The following is a 20,431-nucleotide window of genomic DNA, read 5'->3' on the forward strand; positions in this document are numbered from 1 at the left end:
ACAAATACTACTCTGAAAGATACTATTCATTCCCCATTGGGTGGTCTTGGTACCCTGTTAAAAATCAACTGGCCAAAGATGTATAAGTTTAGCTGTGGACTCAGTTCAATTTCATTAGTCAACATCTCTATCCTTCTAGTAGCACCACAATGTTTGATCACTGTAGATTTGCAGCAAGTTCTGAAAATAGTAAGAACTTTGTTTTATTTTTTGGTGGATGTTGTTTTCGCTATGTGGGGCCCTTAATGTTTTCTATGTATATGATCATGTCATCTGTGAAAAAGAATAGTTTTAACTTCCTTTCCAATTTGGACATTTTTCTGGGTTAATTTCTCTAACTAGAATTTCCAGTGGTGTTAAAAGCAGCAGAAAGAGGGCATCCTTGTTTTGTTCCTGATCTTAAAGGTTTTTCTTTCTCACCACTGAGTGTAATATCAGTTGTGGGGCCCTCATAAAGCCCTTTATCGGATCAAAGAAGTTCCCTCCTATTTTTAGTGTGTTAAGTGCTTTTATCATGAAAGGTATTATATTTTGTCAAACACGTTTTTTGTATCAGTTGAGATAATCATTTGGTTTTTCCCCTTCTATTAATGTGATATATGTTTGCATAGTGAACGCCTTTGTATTCCTGGGATAAATCTTACCTGATTACGGCATATGGTCCTTTTAATATGCTGCTGGATTTGGTGTGCTTGTATTTTATTGAGGATTTTTGCATTTGTGTTCCTAAGGGATATTGCAGTTTTCATGTGATGTCTTTATCTGACTTTGCAATTAGTGCAATGCTAACCTTAAAGTGTAAGTAGAAAGTGTTTCCTTCTAATTTTTTTTGGCAGAGTTTGAGAAGAATTGGTGTTAATTCTTCTTGAATGTCTGCTAGAATTTACCAGTGAGGCCCTCAAGTCCTGGGCTTTTCTTTGTTGGGAGGTACTTGATTACTGATTCAATTTCCTAACTTGCTCTTGGTCTATTCAGATTTTTTATTTCTTCTTGAGTCAGATTGGTAGTTTATGTGTTTCTAGAAATTGTACATTTCATCTAGGTTACCTAATTTTTTGATGTACAAATGTTCATGGTTTCTCTTATAACCTTTTTGATTTCTATAAAATTGGTAGTCCCCACTTTCATTTCTGATTTTCATAATTTGAGTCTTCTCTTTTTTTTATTTCTAGCGATAGGCCTGTCAAATTTATTATTTTCAAAGAACCAACTATTGATTTCATTGATCTTCTATCTTTAAATTCTCTATTTTCATTATCTGCTCTCTAATCTTTACCATTTCCTAACTTTGGCTGGCTTTGGGTTAACTGCTCTTATTTTTACAGTTCTTAAAGTGTGAAGTTATTGATTTGAGATATTTCTTCTTTCTTAATGTAAGCATTTATAGTTATGTATTTATTTTCCTCTAAGCACTGTTTTCACAGCATCCCCTTCTGTCGGGCTTTTGAACATACTGTTTTCTCTGTCTGAGATGTTCTAGCTCTTTCCATGACTGACTTATTAGGTTAAATATGTATTATTTTGGTGAGCTCTTCCCTGATCACTCATCTAAACAGGCACCCTTCTACCCACCCTCAGCCCTTGATATAGACCTCGGGATCCTATTCATTTCCTTTAAAGCACTTTGCCTGTTATAATTACTTTTATGTTTAGTTATTGATTTTTCTATGCCTTTCACCAGGCTGTTTGGCCCTTACCACTGCATATACACAATGCTTTTACATGTGATAAACAGCAAAACAATTATATGAGTGAATCTGTTTGTGTCTAAGTCACATGCCACAAAACAATGTGAGGAATAGGAATAATTTTTACCACTTCAGGACAGGTAGGCCTTTACTCAGATGGAAACTTTTGATGAGTATCTATTTATGTATTTAAGTTCTTTTAACTACAAAATTGCATACTCACCTAATGTAGACTTATTTTTGCTGACTAGCCAACAATGATAGCCAAACAGAGAAGACAAGCTGACAGAAAACATAGCTGCAGCAAAGAATAAAAACATAATATGGAACTTGGCTTGAGTATCTGGTAGACCATTCTATAAAGAAAGGAAGAAAATGAAATGTTTTGTCAAAGGAATAAGCATTCCCCTACTTTTATAAGTAAGATTTTTTTTTTGCTTAAAATATTTCTTAAATTTAGATATGGAGAAAGATACATGGCTTTATGTTAAAACTTTGAGAAAAAACATATAGCATCAGATTAAAATAAATATTTATTGGAATATGAATATATGTGGAAAATATATTCAAACTTGGGGTATTTATTTTGTTTGGCATAACTGAATCATAGAAAAACTGTGGTAATATGAGTGTAAATTATAACAGAAGAAAGCAAGGTAAAAGGAACTATAAAATTTACTTTTGAATTTACTACTTGAATACATTTTGTAACAAACTACATATTTATAAACGATTAAATAAATTTATTAAAGTGCCAAAAATGAAGGTTGATTGGCACAATTTAGCTACTATACTCACCAATGTTTTACTTTACTACAAACAAAACAGCATCTACTACAAGAACACATACAACAACACATCCACAGTAATGCTTCAGGCTATTGTAAATAAGAGCATCACAGAAAAGATAAACAGGAGAGCATAACGCCGGTGTAAAATAAACCTTACATCACTCATGTGACAAGAGGCCATCTCAAAGCAAAACCAGAGTAACTCTCTTTGTGCTATTGCCCAAGGACACCAGCTCGATCTAGAATGGTAGGTTTGGGGCTAGGACACTCAGTGACGCACCAGAGCTGCCAGGAGGTGTCTCCTTCTGATAGAAGGAAGTACTGTATCCATACCCACCCTGCGGATCTGTCAGATTGACAGGACACAAGACCTCACCGGGAGCTTTTGACAGCAGCCCTCACAGTGAAAACCCTGGCTACTCCTTTACAAATGTATCTGTGGTTGGGACTAAAACTATTCACAGGAACGAGGAGCGTGGGGTGACATTCTCTCAGACATTCCTTAGGGATCATTCCTCTAGCTGCACAGTGAAGGTCTACTTGAATGCCGAGAGCCTATGTATGTCCACACACCTATGTATCCCTAGTGCTTAGCAATGGAAGTGGCACATAGTAGGTGCTCAATAAATCTTTGGTATTGAATGTGATTAAAATCCCATCCCACATAAATGATCTAGCAATTAGGAAAGTCTTACCGAATAAAGAATAATTTCATGAAAATAATAAAACAATTCTGGCAGGGGATGACTTTTTTTGTTGTTGTGTGGTATTCACGAGGAGTATCTTTGAATATTTAAAATACTCAATTTTAATTTTGTTTTGCTTGCATGTAAGGTAAATAGTGCAGAAAACAAATGAATTAACTAAAGCCTAATCAAGCAATACCTAGTAAAAAATCGGGCATTTTAGATATAATAGTTTAAAAAGATAATCTTTTTACACATAAAGAAAACACTTCTATTTTTAAATACTAAAAAAAAAAAAATCTTCTTAGTCAATTCTTGTTATTTCAGTGGTTGTGTTCTATAAAGCTGCCATGAGCACTGGCTTCCTCCCAGGGAAAACACAGGGAAGGTTCCTGCGAGCCTCCGGTCACACTTTTGTCAGCACAACTATTTATTCATAGCCTGGTTTTCTGTGCGTCTGTGCCTGAAGACACAGTATCGACAGCTTATTCAACATTTATTGTTGATTCACTGACACAGAACTCACACCCAACATCACTGACTCACGCCTGAAGGACGCTTACCCAACACACAGATTTTCTCCATAAAGCACCTCACACGAGTGCTCAGAAACACCAACAGTACTTCAGCACTATTCTTGAAGAGCATTTTAAACAGAAATGACCAACATAAAGCACAACAATGCAAAAAAAACCCCAAAACAAAAACATGGCATTAAGTAGAGTGAAAAGCACAGCGTGTAACAATATGGGAGCTGAGACAAGAAGGCAGTGTCTCCTTGTTTTATCTCCTTGCTTGACATTCTTGGCCACCCTGTGCATGTCTGCAAATGGCCACAAAAGCTCTGTGAGTTCTGATTTTGGGTAACAGAGAAACTTTAGCAAGATGTGAATTCACAAATACAGAATCTGCAAATAATGAGGACTGACTATAAATGAGCTCAAGTCTATAAAATCAGTGTCTGAAATAATTCACTAACGAAAAAATGTACTATATACTTTTATATACCAAAAAAATCAACAAGGTAATGACTTACTGTCCAAAATTTGATAAAATACTGTAAATCCGTAGCAGCAATAAAAAGGCAGTACAGCAGGGAATAAGCCAAGAAAAGGAGGAAAAATTTATAATTTGAAAATCCAACACAATTGTTCACCCTGTTGATAAAACAGAAAACATTTTCGATGAGCTTTACATTTTTTAGCACAGGTATACATATGCCCAACCTTAACACAGCGTTTAGTTTTTATCATTTAAAGTGTATTGGCAAATCTTAAGTGTCCGTCGTAAGATTTCTTTACACATACACACATTAAAAATATCCGTTTCACTGAAAAGGAATTCTGTGTTTCGATTTCTCAAATTTGACATGTAATATCGCTTTAATCAATCAAGAACCATATAACTATACAGTTAACCCTTGAACCAATGGGTTGGAACTGCACGGGTCCACTTAGGCACAGGCTGCTTTTCAATAAGTATACAGTCGGCACTCTGTATCCCGTTTATTTGAAACAAGAAGGGAGAAAATTCAGAAAAGCAGGTGCTCTTAACTAGCCTCTCACTGGTTGAGAGTGGCCTCATGAAGCATGAATGCCCTGGTACTTCGGGACGCCAGGCTAGTGAGGTGAGCAAACGCCCAGGAGGAAGAGGGCCCTCAGGCGTGGGGACTGCCCCGCAGGTGCAGTGGACTCAGGTGGGTCGTGGGGAGACGGTGGGCACTGACAGCATGTGCCATGGGAGGGTCAGCAGAGCGATACTCGGAGGATCAGGCTGCTTATCACTGAAGGTACCGAGAACAGAATGAATGCAATGGGGGAAAGAGTGAGGAAAGCTAAAGAATGAACATAATGCCCAAACCGGTTTGGCTCAGTGGATAGAGCGTCGGCCTGCGGACTGAGGGGTCCCGGGTTCGATTCTGGTCAAGGGCATGTACCTGGGTTGCGGGCACATCCCCAGTGGGAGGTGTGCAGGAGGCAGCTGATCGATGTTTCTCTCTCATCAATGTTTCTAACTCTCTATCTCTCTCGCTTCCTCTCTGTAAAAAATTAATAAAATATATTTTTTAAAAAAAAGAATGAACATAATGAAAACTAATACACAATGGAGGTTATTTAGTGAAGTCTTTTTTGGGAAGAACATCGTTCTTATAGGAGTTAAGGAGCTTTATAACCTGTTAAAGGAGAAAGTCTGCAGACAGTAGCAAAAGGCAGCCCGGGGAGGGCTACAGAAGATAGTAAACCGGCCGTCCCCCTGCTGTTCCTGCAACTGAGATCATCACTCTCTGTAGGTCTATGCTTCAACCTACCACTGGCAAAGCCTCCTCAAGCGCCAGCCCTGAAGATGAGGCTCATGGAATATCATGCTCAGTGCAAGCCAACCTGACTGGCAACCTCAGCGTGACTGGCAAAGGAGCGTGCACAGGGGTGGTAACTTACAGGGAAAGGTAGAAAACAACTTCCGTAGAAAATGAGGCCTTTCGAATACTCTATTAAGACACCCAATTTCCTGACTTAGGAATATTTTTTAAAATATTAACGAATTCTAAGTGGAAACCCTTATTTCAACAGTATGTGTGTATTTTTGCATACTTGTTATTCTACTCTGTAATGCCAAGTTTTATGTAAAATAAACTGTTAAAGCTTTAGATTAATTAATTATTAGAAACTTCCAGTGAGTTATTGTGTTTATATGTACATTTTGGTGTAATTTCTATGTTTATGCATGTGCATACAAAGAAAACCATTTGTTCTCAGGAAATATGAGAAGCTAACTTTTAAATTGGTAAGCTACTGGTTTTAAAATTATTCATGGAAATTCTCCTGAATAAAGACTCTTGAACTAATTAAGCAAATATCAGAAATTAAATCTGAAAGTACCTCCTAGATCAGCTAAGGCAAAATTTCATTTATAAAAAGATTTAAATAGATAAATGATTTTATTTATTAAGTTAGAAGGGACAGAAACCGGTTTAAGCATAGAGCCAGACTTACCATGGGCAATGATGGTCCATCTTCAAAATACATCTAAAAAAAACCATATACACAAAACTCAACACCCCATGAAAACTTAGTTCCATTGAATTATTAAAAAATATATATATTATTTCAAAAGAGTTGTAGCAAGTAAAATATTGCAAAATTATTTACTTATAAAAATTGATTAATAGGAGGGGGCAGGGGCTGGGTGGAGGTGGGTAAGGAGCGGGGAAGAGGGGGACATCTGTAATAAATGTAAATAATAAATAAAATAAAAATAGAATAATAGCAAAAGTCCTCATCTAAAATAGAGACAATAGCTAATTCCAGTTATGATGCAATAATAGAACGTTCAACTGAAAATATTACATGCCTTAACATCTAAAAACAATGCAATGTGTTCATATACAATTATCTGACGCTGAAGAAGGTGCAACATGTCAACGGATATAAAGGAAGTCTGGGTGAAACCTGTCCTTTCATTTCCATCCTTAGGCCAAGCTATTCTACTGCTCTTGTGGTTGCACGAAGTATGTAAAAACACCCGACTGTTACAACGTCAACTGGGAGAGGGTCACAGAAGAAATACTTACCACATCGAACCAGCCAAGTCTGAGCTGCTAAAAATCATGCAGGACATTCATGTCAGTGTGAATCGGGGGAAGGGGACAACTGATTTTGGCCCTAAACCACACTCGTTACTAATGCAAGTGATCAGGCCAATTCCATTTCCCCAAGAAAGGTGTGAGAACATGAGCAAAGAGAGAAGGAAATAGTCTGGCAAACAGTGAGAAAAGAAACACACTCCGTAAGAGAAATAAAGGTTTTCTTACTTGTCACAGACGGAGCAGTGATGGCAGCGGTCTGGTTTTATCAGCTGGCATCGGTCACAGTATCGGATTGCTGGGAACAAAGAGCTCCACTTAGCCTTCGACTGAACAGTGCACTGAACATGCGATTACAATTTAAATTCTAAACAACATTCCAAATTTACATTCAGTAAAATTGAGATAGTCGACTCTGTTTAAATACAAAAACGGAAAAGACTGGCCCACAGTCTCAGTTCTCTGGAGAGGTCTCCCAAGGACGGGGATCTTTAGGGGAAATGTTTCTAGGGCAGCGGTCGCCAACCGGTGGTCCGTGAGGTCCTAAAGTTTGGCGACCACTGTTCTAGGGCATCCTCAAGTGTCAGTGGTTATCTATCTATCTATCTACCTACCTTTCTACCTACCGTACGGCTCAAAAGGGTGGAAATATGTCCATTTCCATCTGAGTAAACAGAATGTCTCTCTCCATGAAACCAATGATTTTCTGTACCCACCAAGATAACCAAGAGAGGATACAACCACATTTTAGAAATGTTATGCAAACCTAATTTTAGAAATTTGTGAATAAACTCTCTCGATCGCTTACATTGAGAAAGGTCTCACACCTTCTGTGTTGAGCGAGGTACAAGCTTAGAAGTGCGAATCAGAAGAAGTACTCCCAATAAGAATTTTAATCCTTGTAACGGGAGACCTGATCCTCCCTTCTCCAATACAGGCAGCAAAGGCAGTTATGAATGACTGAGTTGGAGAGGCTATTTCAGCCCGCAGGCGTCTCACAGGATGCAGGCAGCTACCAAAGTTACAGGAAAGCAGCTATTACGTGGCCCAGTAGGATCAGTACAACCACACTTTCAAATGTAAAAATTGGAAGAAGTACTCGCTGTAAGTAATTACCAAGGTTATGTCAAGCTAATGCTATAATCTCTGAAAAAGAAAACAGTTGCTATGAACTAAGAATAAAACGTGCTTTTCTTCGACCACGAGGCCTAAATGGAGTTGTTTTCAGTGTTGAAATGAGTCCCTCGTTACCCCTCACAACTTTCCTTTTTCAGGAATTGCAGGGATCAACAGCGTGGCCTTGCTGCTCAGCCCGGGGGTGAAGGCGCCCACAGGTGCCCTCCCTGTGACCCTCCAAGGTCTCCCTGGCTCCTGCCCAGTATGAAGGTGAAAGCCATTGCTGTCCAGAGAAATATAACGGGAGCTACATGTGCACTTTTAAACTCTCCCGGAGCCACCTTAAAAGAACTAAAGAGAAAGTCATTTTCCTATCAGCTCTTCGGAACCTGTAATGTATTTTACACTCACAGTTACATTGTCAGTGCTCTGTAGCCACAAGGGACTAGCAGACCGTTAATGGGAGCACGGTCTAAAGTCACAAAATCTCCAGGTGATGTCTGGTGGACAACGCTAGATCCTCCCTGGCTGGTGATTATCTGTACTTTAAAGTACGCAAGGAAAAAAACTTTCAAATCAAAGTGGGCAGTAACTCACTGGAAATCAAAACAATGTAGAAATAAGTTTTTTGTTTGGAGTCTTTTATAAAAAGAGAAATTTCGTTTTTTAAAGAAAAAAACACTCTGCATACCACATTATGTCCAACTAAAATCATGCCAGAGTAATTTCAAATGAAAGCTCTGATTATCGTTTAAAAAACTCCTTACAGGGAAGGGGGCATTTTATGTTAACTGTCTTCCTTGAATTTTTAAGGAATGTATTCATATATTACTTACATAATTTAAAACTTTGTGGTTAAATGTTGAAAAGTCAACATTATAAACATCTATGTACAATGATAAATGAGTCACATCACCTCTGTTACCTTTGTAGTTAAAAACTAGTACAATTTTCTTTTGTAGGAAAAGATCAAGGACCAGGAGAGAAACAAAAAAAGTAAGTAGTCCTCATTAATCAAAATAAATAATAATATAAAGAAGTCTGAAGAGCCCTGTGAGGATGCAGAAGACGGGTGGATCAGAAGAACGCACAGGACAAACAGAAGTGAGGTGAGCAGACGTCCCAACACCCGGCCTCAACTACTAGTACACCCACAGCCACGTCTGCGCGGGGCTGAATGTGCTGTGTGTACAGCAGCCAGCTTACCCCAGGCAGCTGGCGTTTCTCTCTTTCAGGTTTGGAGGAAGTCCTGTGGCTTTAGAATGGATGGTAAAATCCTAAATGATATTACCACCCGTTTCCTTTAATGCTCTATCAAGTATAAGGTGTGCGAACATCGGCTGAGCCTTCACGTTGCTTTAGTCCACAGACCTCCCCAGAGTGAAGGAGGGAGTTATCCACACAAGACAAGGGGTCACAGACGGTGTGGCTGAGGCTGGGTAAGAAAGGCCCTCTCACACTCCTGCCTGGAGCTCCTGTGGCTGCTCACTTCTGAATCATGCCTACCTCTCCATTCTCCAAATTCTAGAAGGGGATCAATCACACCAGCATTGCTATCTGTCTATTACACTCTGTGCAACTTAATTAAGGAGTCAATGCCTGTAGTCAGTTCATAGTGATTCTAGCAGGCATCCAGAATGTTTGCACTGAAAATATAAGATTATATTAGAGAATCAGATTCTATTCCAGGCTGTCACACATATTGGGGACTATGAGTTCATCTCAGGAGACAGGTATACAGCACCTCAGAGGAACAAGAGACGATAGGCTCAATGTTCTATGAACTACACAGGGAGATGATTTACAAATCCAATGTGTAGTTGTTATTATCAGTGAAAATTAATATTTGTCCTGATAGGACTTATGCTTCAGCCCTTTCTCTTCCTTCAGCGTGTCAAGGGCACAGTAGGCAAATACTGCACCAGAAATGCGGAGATAGGTTTTTGTACCTGGTACCATCACCGCCAGCAACTAGCTTTGGAAACTTGTGCAGTAGTTAATTTATAAATTAGGGGCTTAAACTCCCTCAGTGTTTGCTCAGGTTTACATGGGGTACACACACGTGAACTTATACAGGAACACATCTCTGTCTTTGAGACAGAGACATAATATTACATCACAGAGTTACCCCTGGCTCACTGAGAAACAAAGAAAACAAACAGGAAAAAATGTTTGTGATTAGAGTTAGATTCAGTGATGGTTTTAAAGTGAGCTGGAAGCAAATATAAGTCAACAGTAATGAGATATGTTACACTCTCTTCTTAGTACTAAGTCTTCGAAATCAGTTGTGTGTTTTACACTTACAGCCGATCTCAGCGTGGTCTGGCCACAGTTTATGTGCTCAATGGCCACACAGGGCGGGTAGCTGCCGAAACACGCAGCACGGGCCTAAAGTCACAGAGTTTCTGGGTAAATCTTGGGAGGCGAGTGTCAATAGTCCATGTGTGTTTGCATTTGTTTGTTTGTTTTTTTTTTTTAGCAAAGCAAGCAAGAATGTACTAACCACAGCAAAAAACACACTTAGGGCAGTGAAACAAGGAAGGGCAGAGAAGAAGCAACAGAAGAGCCTGGCCACCTTGGCTCACTGGGAAGTCGGAGAAAAGGGGGGAAACGGGGGCCTTGGAGACAGGTTCAGGGGTTTGCCTGGGAGGAGCTGCTGCTGCCCACTGCTCCCCTGGCTGCAAGTCTCATGGGGTCCCTTAGAGATTCAGTGATATGTGCTGGGGTGGGGGGTGGGGGAGGGAATGGCACGGGTGTGCTTCCTGGAGGGAGAGCACCCATGTGTGTTCATTTTTAAGACAATCCTTTAATTAGATAGCTGTTAAATGATCTTAAAAATCTCACCCAAGTAAAAGAGATTTGTTATTTGAGTTGCATTTGTTAAAAAATTACCATAAATTTTAAAGATGAAAAACTGTACCAATATTTTACGTATGTTCTTATATATTGTGTATAATTTCTGTTTTAAAGGTATGTAAGATTATATGTTATAGATCTTGCTCCCTTAAATTAAATTAAATTAAATTAAATGACAACAGGACAATCTTAAATTAAACCTTTAAGAACGACTACTACTACAAATCAAGATTTCAGCACGTCATGGAGTCACACCACGTAGGCAGGATAGATGGACAGTCCATTGTGACCTGGTTGCGATCTCTGTGCCACAGTGGTACGCGTGTTCCCACTGAGGTTCACGGAACTGTGCAGTAAAGACTTCACAGCCATCCAAGACCTAGCACAATGTTTCTCAATGAGTGTCTGACAGTTTCAAGGACATACACATGCCCTCCCACAGTCACCACAAGTTCCTGTGCGGAGCACTGATTATCGACCTCTACCTCCAGACATGGTCCTGGTGTAGATGGGGAGGTCCTTGGCTGCTCGCCGGAGAACTTCCTGATGGGCTTCTCCCCTCGGCTCTCTCTCCAGCAATTCTTTCTCTGCGTAAGAGAGGTGGAACTGTGGAACAGATTTAAACATTAATCAGTATTTTCAAAGGAATGATAACATATATTGATCTACTAACCCAGATGAAGGCATTTATAAAATGTTAATAGCATACAGTCTATAAATTCAGAAAGGTAATAGAGTTTGAGATCTGGGCTAGTCTGTTAACCTTGCAGGTGATTAGTTTATGCATCTAGAAAGTAGAATAATAATCTATCTATATAAAAGGCTAATATGCAAAGTGTCCCCTTGGGAGTTTGACTGGGAGACCAGGAGTTCGATCGCTCGCTATGACATGTGCTGACCACCACGGGGCAGAACAAAGGAGGCCCCGATTGGCCCTGATTGCTGGCCAGGCCTAGGAACCCTACCTGTGCACGAATTTTGTGTACCAGGCCTCTCTTAGTAATAATAATACCCACTTCCTCAGAGATTTGTGAAACTCAAGAGGAACAGAATATGTAAAAGTGCTTTATAAACTGTGGAGTTTTATCCAAATATTAGTTATATTAATACATAAATAGCAAAAGAAACAAATTTGGTTCAACAGATGAATTTTTCAATTGGATATCATTAGGAACAAAAATAGAAACAGATCTATCATGCATGTTTTCTAATCTGAGTTTTAAATTAGGAATAATTATTACACAAATTCTAATACTCAAGACAGACTAATTATTAATTTTACTTCTTGTACTGCCAATTTGGCCCAACCAATTAAAAAATAATTATCTGAGAAAAGTTAAGTATTTCTTTGGGCTCCAATATGATAATTTAAAAAAAAAACCAAAACGATTTTAAAAGTCTGTTTGAACATCCTTACTTTCTGGGACCATCAGATGCTCCTGGCTCACCCTGAATGTTTCCTGTTCTAGTTCTAGGACCAGCTATTTCTCCAGGGAGCCCTCCTTCCTTCCACTGAAGAATGGTATTAGAAACCAAGATCAGGGCTCAAATACAGTTTCACATCAAAGGAAAGTATAATTTTAAAAGGACATACCAATTAAGGAAAAAACTAGACTCTAAAAACAAATAAACAGCCCAGCCAGCGTGGCTCAGTGGTTGAGCCTCAACCTATGAGCCAGGAGGTCACAGTTCGATTCCCAGTCAGGGCACACGCCCAGGTTGTGGGCTCAATCTCCAGTGTGGGGTACGCAGGAGGCAGCCGATCAATTATTCTCTCTCATCATTGATGCTTCTGTCTCTGTCTCTCTCTCCCTCTCCCTCTCCCTTCCTCTCTAAAATCAATAAAAATATATATTTAAAAATAAATTAATTAAATAAAAACAAATAAACAAAACTCTCAAGTGTATTTTCTTTTTGCTAGTTGTTTTTCACTTAGAACAAAAACAAACATATAATCTCACAAGTACCTAAAATGTGCAAATTACAACAGTGAAGTTGGCCACAGTTTTCTTAATAACAACATGCAACACCAAGGGTCTGATAAAACTGGAAACACTTCACGTAAATGTCTACAGTCCTTTTGGGAAACAATCTGGCTTGAATGACGAGGTGGATGTCAGGGGCATTAAGCAGCCTAAGAAACGGATGAGTCACAGTTTGGGGAAGGAGAGGGTAGTGAATTCAGTTTTTTGATGTGTTAGGTTTAAGGTGTCAGTGGAATCAAGAAGCTACATTTGGCAGGGAGGTTGTGTCTGAAATTCACAGGAGAGGTCAGAAGTAAAAATACATTTGGAAATTTTCGACAGAGGTCATGGGTAAGGTTATAATCATCAGTACGTGGATGAGATCACCTACAACGGACGTGAGAATTTCCCTTCAAACCTACAATTAAGGCCAGGATGGGGGTAAGAGAGACAATAAAATAGTAAAATCTAACACATTCTAGGCGGAGCATGCCATTACTTCTTTGCAAGTACTGTGTTTTGTTTTTAATATCCTTTCCTAGGACATACAGTATATTTACTGGCCTTTTTCTTTTTTTTTTACCATAGCTGCTTTTCAAACAGGTCACTTTAGGAAACAATCTGTAGTGATGCCCAGACTTTAATTTTTTTTAAAATCTTTTTTGTTAATCCTCACCCAAGGATATTTTTCCATTGAGTGAGAATGAAAGGGAGAGGGAAAGACAAAGAGAAACATCGATGTGAGAGAAACACATCGATTGGTTGCCTCCTGCACGAGTCCCGACCAGGGCCTGGCCCAGGAGGAGCCTGCAACCGAGGTATGTGCCCATGGCCGGAACTGAACCCAGGACCCTTTGGTCTGCAGGTTGACGCTCTATCCACTGACCCAAAAGGCCAGGGCCTTTTCCATTTTTTTTTTTTTAAGTTAGCCTACTAAAACACTATTATTACTGGGAAAAAAGTTTATTTCTATTGAACGAACATGTACTGCACTAAGTGCCAAATATATAAAAATGAGTAAGACACAGCCCTTTATTCCAAGAATGTCTAACTAACCAAGATTAAAGACCCAGAAACAAACAGCCAGATGATCTTTGCGAAATGCATATCAGATCATATCACTTTACTTAAAAGCTTCTGTGGATGAAATTGATCCCTAATATCCACTCTTTCCTTCTTCTAACATGGCTAACACGGCCATCAAGAATAAAGACTACACTCCCAGCCTTCTGTGCAAACAGATTATGGCCATAGAACTAAGTTCTAAATGTAAGTGGAATCAGCAACTTCCAAAAAGAGCCCTTAAAGAGAAGGACCTTTCCTTCTGCTTCTCTTTCTTACTTTTTCTGGCCTGTTGACTGGAATGCAGACATGATGGCTGGAACCAAGCAGCCATATCAGGCCAAGAGGTGACCTTGGGAATGGAGGGTACACATGTCAGAGCAACAACACAGAAGCAGCCTGGAGACCTGGCAGGTAAGGCCCAGCTATAGACTTTGAATATAGAGATTAAATAATTACTTTGTTGTTTGGTGGCTCACAGCCAACTAACACACCATTAATAGGATAATTTTAATAGAACCATGTCTACTTTCCACTCCACCTATCTATCTAATGTATTTTTTAAAAATATATTTTATTGATTTTTTTTTTTTACAGCGAAGAAGGGAGAGGGATAGAGAGTTAGAAACATCGATGAGAGAGGAACATCGATCAGCTGCCTCCTGCACACCCCCCCACTGGGGATATGCCCGCAACCAAGGCACATGCCCTTGACTGGAATCGAACCCGGGACCCGTCGGTCCGCAGGCCGACGCTCTATCCACTGAGCCAACCGGTCAGGGCTCTATCTAATGTATTTTATCTATCCATCCATCCTGATATCTAACCCTAAAAGTAGAACACACGACAGATTTAACATTGGAAATATAATACTCATCCAGTGCAAAACTAATATTTACCAAGTGAAAATTCAAGTATGTACTAATAGATACATTAATATTACAAAACTATCACACTCAATAAGTTTGCAACATTAATAAAAAGACATGAAATTAACTCTTCACACATCAGAATTATTGATTTCCAACTTTAGGATGACTTTACTAATAGTTTTACTTACTTCTTTTGAAGGATTCATTGGCAATGTAAAGATGGTTTTCCAATACGACCAGACAAACATTGCAAAAAGGAGATGATAAGCAATCAGGCACACAACTAAAGTGAGAGAAACATAATTATTACTGTAATATGTGAGTTGGTATTCAAAACAATCTGCTTATTCTAAAATGCCAAAATTGCCAAATACAGTAAGTTCATTTTATTTTGAATTTTTATTATTAATTTTTATTATTGTAAATAAGTTCATTTATAGCATACTGGAATAGGCACAACTCAATGAATGAATTTTTATACCTAAAGCCAAGGGTTTTTAAAAAATCCCTAATAATGCATAATTAGATGTGACCATGATTAGCGCCCTCCCATCTGGAGGTAGGCCCGTCTATTGTCAAAAATGGCTCACAGCCGGGTTTCCTAAACTGTGAAAGTGAGCAGTTATGCCTGCAACTCTAAATCAGAAGCACAGCATTAAACAACTGTCAGAACGTTCAGGCTCTAAGATCTCTGCTTCATGGACGAAGAATCGCAAAAGCCTCTCCTATGTGAGAAGCTGTTTAAACACTTGCTCAGCTCCAGTCAGATCTGGCGGCCCTCGCTGTGTTAAAGACAACACATCTAAGCAGAGAACCATCTGGATAAAGAGCGGTGTCTTCCAGTGGAAGTTCAAGTGTCTTGTTTACCACACCAGGCGAACGTTAGGAAAAGCATTCTGACACTTGTTTCAGGTAAAGTATGTGAACACACTTTGTGTTGTGTTTTATTCTTGACGTGCTATGCAAATAGGAAATATTGGTTTTTGTATACAGTGATGACGATTAATTCTGGAATATACAAACAGGGTGTCCCCCCAGAATGTATACACACGTTAACAGCTGAGAGCTCAATTTTGACAATGAAATGTATTTTCATAAACAATGCCTTTGTATTGATTCAAAGTGTGTGTATACATTTTTGGGACACCCTATAGATAACAATTCTGTAAGATACAGTTGAATAAAATATGCTAATTTAAAAGATAGCCTACTGGGTATTTTAAAACATCAGTAGCAATTTTAACTTTTTAAAAGAATGAGGATACTCATAGAATCATTAAAAAGTTAAATCATCCATTAAGGCATACATCAGTGTGACATAACTAGAGCCCACGATGTTTTCCATGGATTATGCAGGAGACGGGTACGGGGTAGAACAGGAAGTTGCTGGTGTTCCCGTATGTGGAGGCCGCGAGCAGCTGGCACAGTGACAGGCATCGCGGGCAGCGTCCCCTGCCGTGTGGGGCCGGATTCAGTCTGGGGACTACGGGAATGGATATCTCTGACCCCATCTTATCTCCACGTCCTTAAAGAATAGCTTATTTATCCCAACCAAAGCTAAGTGAATTCAATTTGCTTCTTTCAAATGATTTTTAAAATTTTACATCTGAAACAAGAGCATATTTTACCTTGTTCTCCAATGTTTTCCATGGACACTGTAGACAAATTAAAAAGAGAGAAAGAGTTATATGAAGCACCAGGCAAACACAGGGCCTGACAGTGACACAGGATAGTATTTGGACTCCCCTGCAAACCCACATTCTTCAAATATTTGTCCAACTTAATTCAGAGGAGAGGTGAGCACTGCGGGCGAGAGGGTGGGAAGGGAGACAGGGTCGCCTCTCTCTGCATTTCAGCCCCGGCTGCCACACAGAACACAAAACCTGTCAGGCTTGCCCCCCTTGGGGTCTTGCTCCCAAAGTACTGATTGGTTTCTTGTCTCCCTCCCAACTACAGAGTTCAGACAGAAGCATTGTTCTCCAGGTCATTCCATTTCCAGAGGCAATTCATAGTTGTTGATAAACTGGCAACCACCTAGTTAGCGCTCCAAAATGAAAAAAAAAAAAAGTTGTGTCCACGCCACACACTCCTTTTCCAATTTCTGAAAGTACAAATTCTGGTGCCCAATGACTCACTGCTCCCTACACATAATGAGAGGCCCAGGCAACGGCCAGAGAAACTGCCATCCCTTCGGAGCCGCTGGAAATATCCCAACGAGGCAGGGAGACTAGCACGGGGACGCAGAGCTAAAACAAGCGGGACGAGAGCCTGAATTGAGTAACCCAGTTTCCGCAGCGTCTGGATTGCCTACTTGCAGTTTCTCATCTGCTCTTCCTCCATTTGTGCTAACGTCTTTGGACGTTCTCGTCTATCTCAGCTATAGCAGAAGAAGATTTGACTTGTCTGTGTATTTCCGCCCCTATTTGGCTTTTGAAAGGGGTGCAGTGTTCCAGGCCTTAGTCCTAGAGTATATAATTTCATTGTCTTAAGAAGCACTAGAATCAGAGGGTAATGTTGTAAAAGATTTTTAAGATTACCTGACCCAACAATAAAGATAAAGTTAAAAAGAAAACGTATTTCATAAGCAAAAAAAAAGGGGGATTTTCTGATCAAACCAACCTCCTTTTGGAGAGGGCTACCGACTGTTGTCTAGGCATTTCCGCAGCAGCCGGAGCCACAGTTTTGGAGAGCAGCTCATTCCAGGGTTGGCTTGTTCTAAGAATGATTACGGGACTATTGTGCACTGAAATTAGCCTCTTTGTGGCTTCTGCCTATGGCTTCGATGCTTCCCACCTGTATCCATAAGCAGAAAATCTAAATGACAGACCTTCCCATACTTAAAGCTGTGTCCGTTCCCCTTAAAAATGTTCTCGTTAAAGGTTCATAATTTTTTTATGAACAGCAAATACATATCTATCCACAAGTGAATTTAAAAATCAAGTGAACAAAAAAACTGATGAACAGAATAAACTGGTGAATATAATAGAATCAGGGGCATAGAAAGGGAGAGGACTGGCAATTCTCTGGGGGAAAGGAGGGTGGGGGGTGCGGGAAGAGACTGGACAAAAATCGTACACCTATGGATGAGGACAGTTGTGGGGGGGGGGTAAGGGCAGAGGGTGGGGTGGGAACCGGGTGGAGGGGAGCTATGGGGGGAAAAAGAGGAACATCTGTAATAATCTGAACAATAAAGATTTAATTTAAAAAAAATGTTCTCGTTTAGCCCAAATAAGGCATGACTTGCAGACTCTCTCACCAACGCTAATGTGGCTCCTTCCTAGGCTCTCAATTTCCTGTAACATTTCTGATCCCCAGAATGGGACTGGCCCACACAGATGAACTCTGCCTTACAAATGGCTGGAGGGTGACAGAGTGTACTTCCTCAGAGAACCCCTACAGCGGCTGGGCTGAGGGTACTGGGAGGGGTCTGGGAGGGCCCTCAGCAAGCCCTCTGCTACCTCTGACCCTGCCCCTCTCTCCCTTTATGCATTTCTCTCTAGGCACTGACTTACCGGGCTTCTAAAGTGCTCCAAACTGACTGCAGCTCTTCCTCCGATCAAAGTTTCAAAATTTCCAATCCATTAGTGGAGCTAATATAAGGAATTGGAAAAGCAATTTGACTCCATTTGCACAACTATGGATGAATGGCCCTTAACGACCATTCCAGAGGTGGTGGTGTTTCAAGGAAAATGTATTTGCTAACCCATGACTCTAGCTGTCAAAACTGAGAGAAGTAAAACAAAATGAAATTTAAAACGAAAAAGTACAGTTAGTAGGAACGGATTATCTTTTTGACCGGGACCACTACTTTATTGGCTGATACGCATTCAAAGACATCGTTTTAAAGGCTATTTCTTCATTTCACGGCTTGTTTTTCTCTAAATGGACTTCAAAATCCACAGGTCCTCTATTTTTTTTTTTCTGTTAAACAAGTTATATGCATGGCCCTGGAGGCCTGCTTATGGTAAATAATTCCATAAAATGTGGAAGTTTAAAAAGGCTGTGTCAATTACACTCCACAAAGATTCTGCGCCTGTCCAATTTCCTATAAACATTAAATAAATCTTAACTTTTGTCAGTATCTTAGGTAAAAATCACTGCTTTAGTATTGATTTCCCTGATCACTGGTGAAGGTTAGCATTATTTAAAAAATATAATGATTGGGGGTTTTTTCTATCTCTTCTGAGTGAATTACCACTTTCCCATTAGTTCATGTCTCTTTTACTTATTGAAAGCCTTTGATATATTCTGGACAGTAATGCCATGTCTGTTATATATGTTGCAAGTAACATTGTGTATAACTACTTTCAAAGGATTTAATATATACTAGCAAAATCTATGGCTTATCATGGATTAAATAACAGTATCAACATTTTCAAATTGACCTATTTCAGTAATAAATACAGGGTTTCTCCCATGGTGAGCTTGAGGACACGAATGCTCTCTCAAACACGTACATCTAAGTAGTAAGTCAATGATTCAACTTATAATTTTCAGTATAGCACAACTGTCAATTTCAACATTTTCTTTCTCATTGGAAAAACACATCGAATGTACAATGTCATCGTCAAATGCAAATACTTTGGTTCTTAAATGCCTATTTTAAGAAAAGGTTGCATTTACTCTTGGGATAAAAGCATCACAGTATTACCTGAAATATTTACTATTCGTACATCTGATGATCATCTAAAATACATTTAATAGTAACACTGGGGTCACTGTTTTAAATTTTCATTTCAAAAATTTATTTGTCTAATTTTATCTTGGATTGGCCTAATTTCTTTCTGGTCCATGGCCTACAATGATTGCATTGTTTTCAATTACACTGACTGGGGTGACATTGGTCAATATGAACATACAGGTTTCAGGTGTGGGTTTCTATGTTACAGGATCTGCATATTGCACCACGTGCTCACTACCCAAAGTCAAATCTCCTGTCACCAGATATTAGGACCCCATGATCCCATTTTAAGATTTAAAGATTTCTAACTTTCCAATATGCTTCCAGAACTTTAAACTCTTCCCTGATTAGCTACAGTGCAGCTAGGAAGCAAGGACTCTGACTTGTTAAGATCCTAGGGCAGTGGTCGGCAAACCTCGGCTCTCGAGCCACATGTGGCTCTTTGGTCCCTTGAGTGTGGCTCTTCCACAAAATACCACGTGCGGGCGTGCACGTACAGTGCGATTGAAACTTCGTGGCCCATGCGCAGAAGTCAGTTTTCGGCATGGGCGAGTCTATTTTGAAGAAGTGGCGTTAGAAGAAGTGGGGGTGTGGGTCGGTTGGGCGACGGGAGATGCGGCGCAGGCGGGCAGCGGGATATGCAGCTCGGGGGAGGCGCGCACGATTCATGCATGAGTTGAGTAAGCCAGTCAGTCAGCAGTCTCATGTGCAGTGGTTAGTGCTAGTCGTGTCCGCAAATCGCGCACGGGTGACAAAAGTACCTACTCGAAGCATAAAGTTACCTGTATTTTTCCAACCAGCTGCAAATCCTACAGGTATTTTTGTCATCAATTTAAGAATTATAATTCTTTTGTGTTGGTGGCTTTATTATTATAAAACTAGAGGCCCGGTGCACAAAAACTTGTGCACTCGGGGTTCCCTCAGCCCGGCCTGTGCCCTCTCGCAATCTGGGACCCCTCAGGGGATGTCCACCTGCTGGCTTAGGCCCACTCCCCGGGGGATTGGGCCTAAGCTGGCAGTCAGACATCCCTCTGGCAGCCCTGGAGCCCTCGGGGGATGTCCACTTGCCAGCGGGGAGCATGCCTAAGCTGCAGTCGGACATCCTTAGTGCTGCTGAGGAGGCGGGAGAGGC

The 20,431-nt window shown here is 40.1% G+C and overlaps 1 protein-coding gene across 1 annotated transcript in view; it reads right to left on the bottom strand.

The window, feature by feature from the left end:
* The window catches only part of ZDHHC2 (zinc finger DHHC-type palmitoyltransferase 2), a 55,455-nt gene that overhangs the window by 15,652 nt on the left and 19,372 nt on the right, over positions 1-20,431 (bottom strand). The window contains exons 2-8 of the mRNA XM_070408294.1: positions 16,247-16,273; positions 14,807-14,901; positions 11,206-11,326; positions 6,977-7,046; positions 6,159-6,191; positions 4,202-4,322; positions 1,912-2,044 (exon numbers count right to left, since the gene is read on the bottom strand). Coding sequence (XP_070264395.1) covers positions 1,912-2,044; positions 4,202-4,322; positions 6,159-6,191; positions 6,977-7,046; positions 11,206-11,326; positions 14,807-14,901; positions 16,247-16,273 — 600 coding nt within the window. The remainder of the gene's footprint in view (positions 1-1,911; positions 2,045-4,201; positions 4,323-6,158; positions 6,192-6,976; positions 7,047-11,205; positions 11,327-14,806; positions 14,902-16,246; positions 16,274-20,431) is intronic.

The sequence above is a fragment of the Myotis yumanensis genome, unplaced genomic scaffold, assembly GCF_028538775.1.
Source record: "Myotis yumanensis isolate MYYU_CA2020_CCGP unplaced genomic scaffold, mMyoYum1.0.hap1 SCAF_3, whole genome shotgun sequence".
In the NCBI taxonomy this organism is placed as follows: domain Eukaryota; kingdom Metazoa; phylum Chordata; class Mammalia; order Chiroptera; family Vespertilionidae; genus Myotis; species Myotis yumanensis.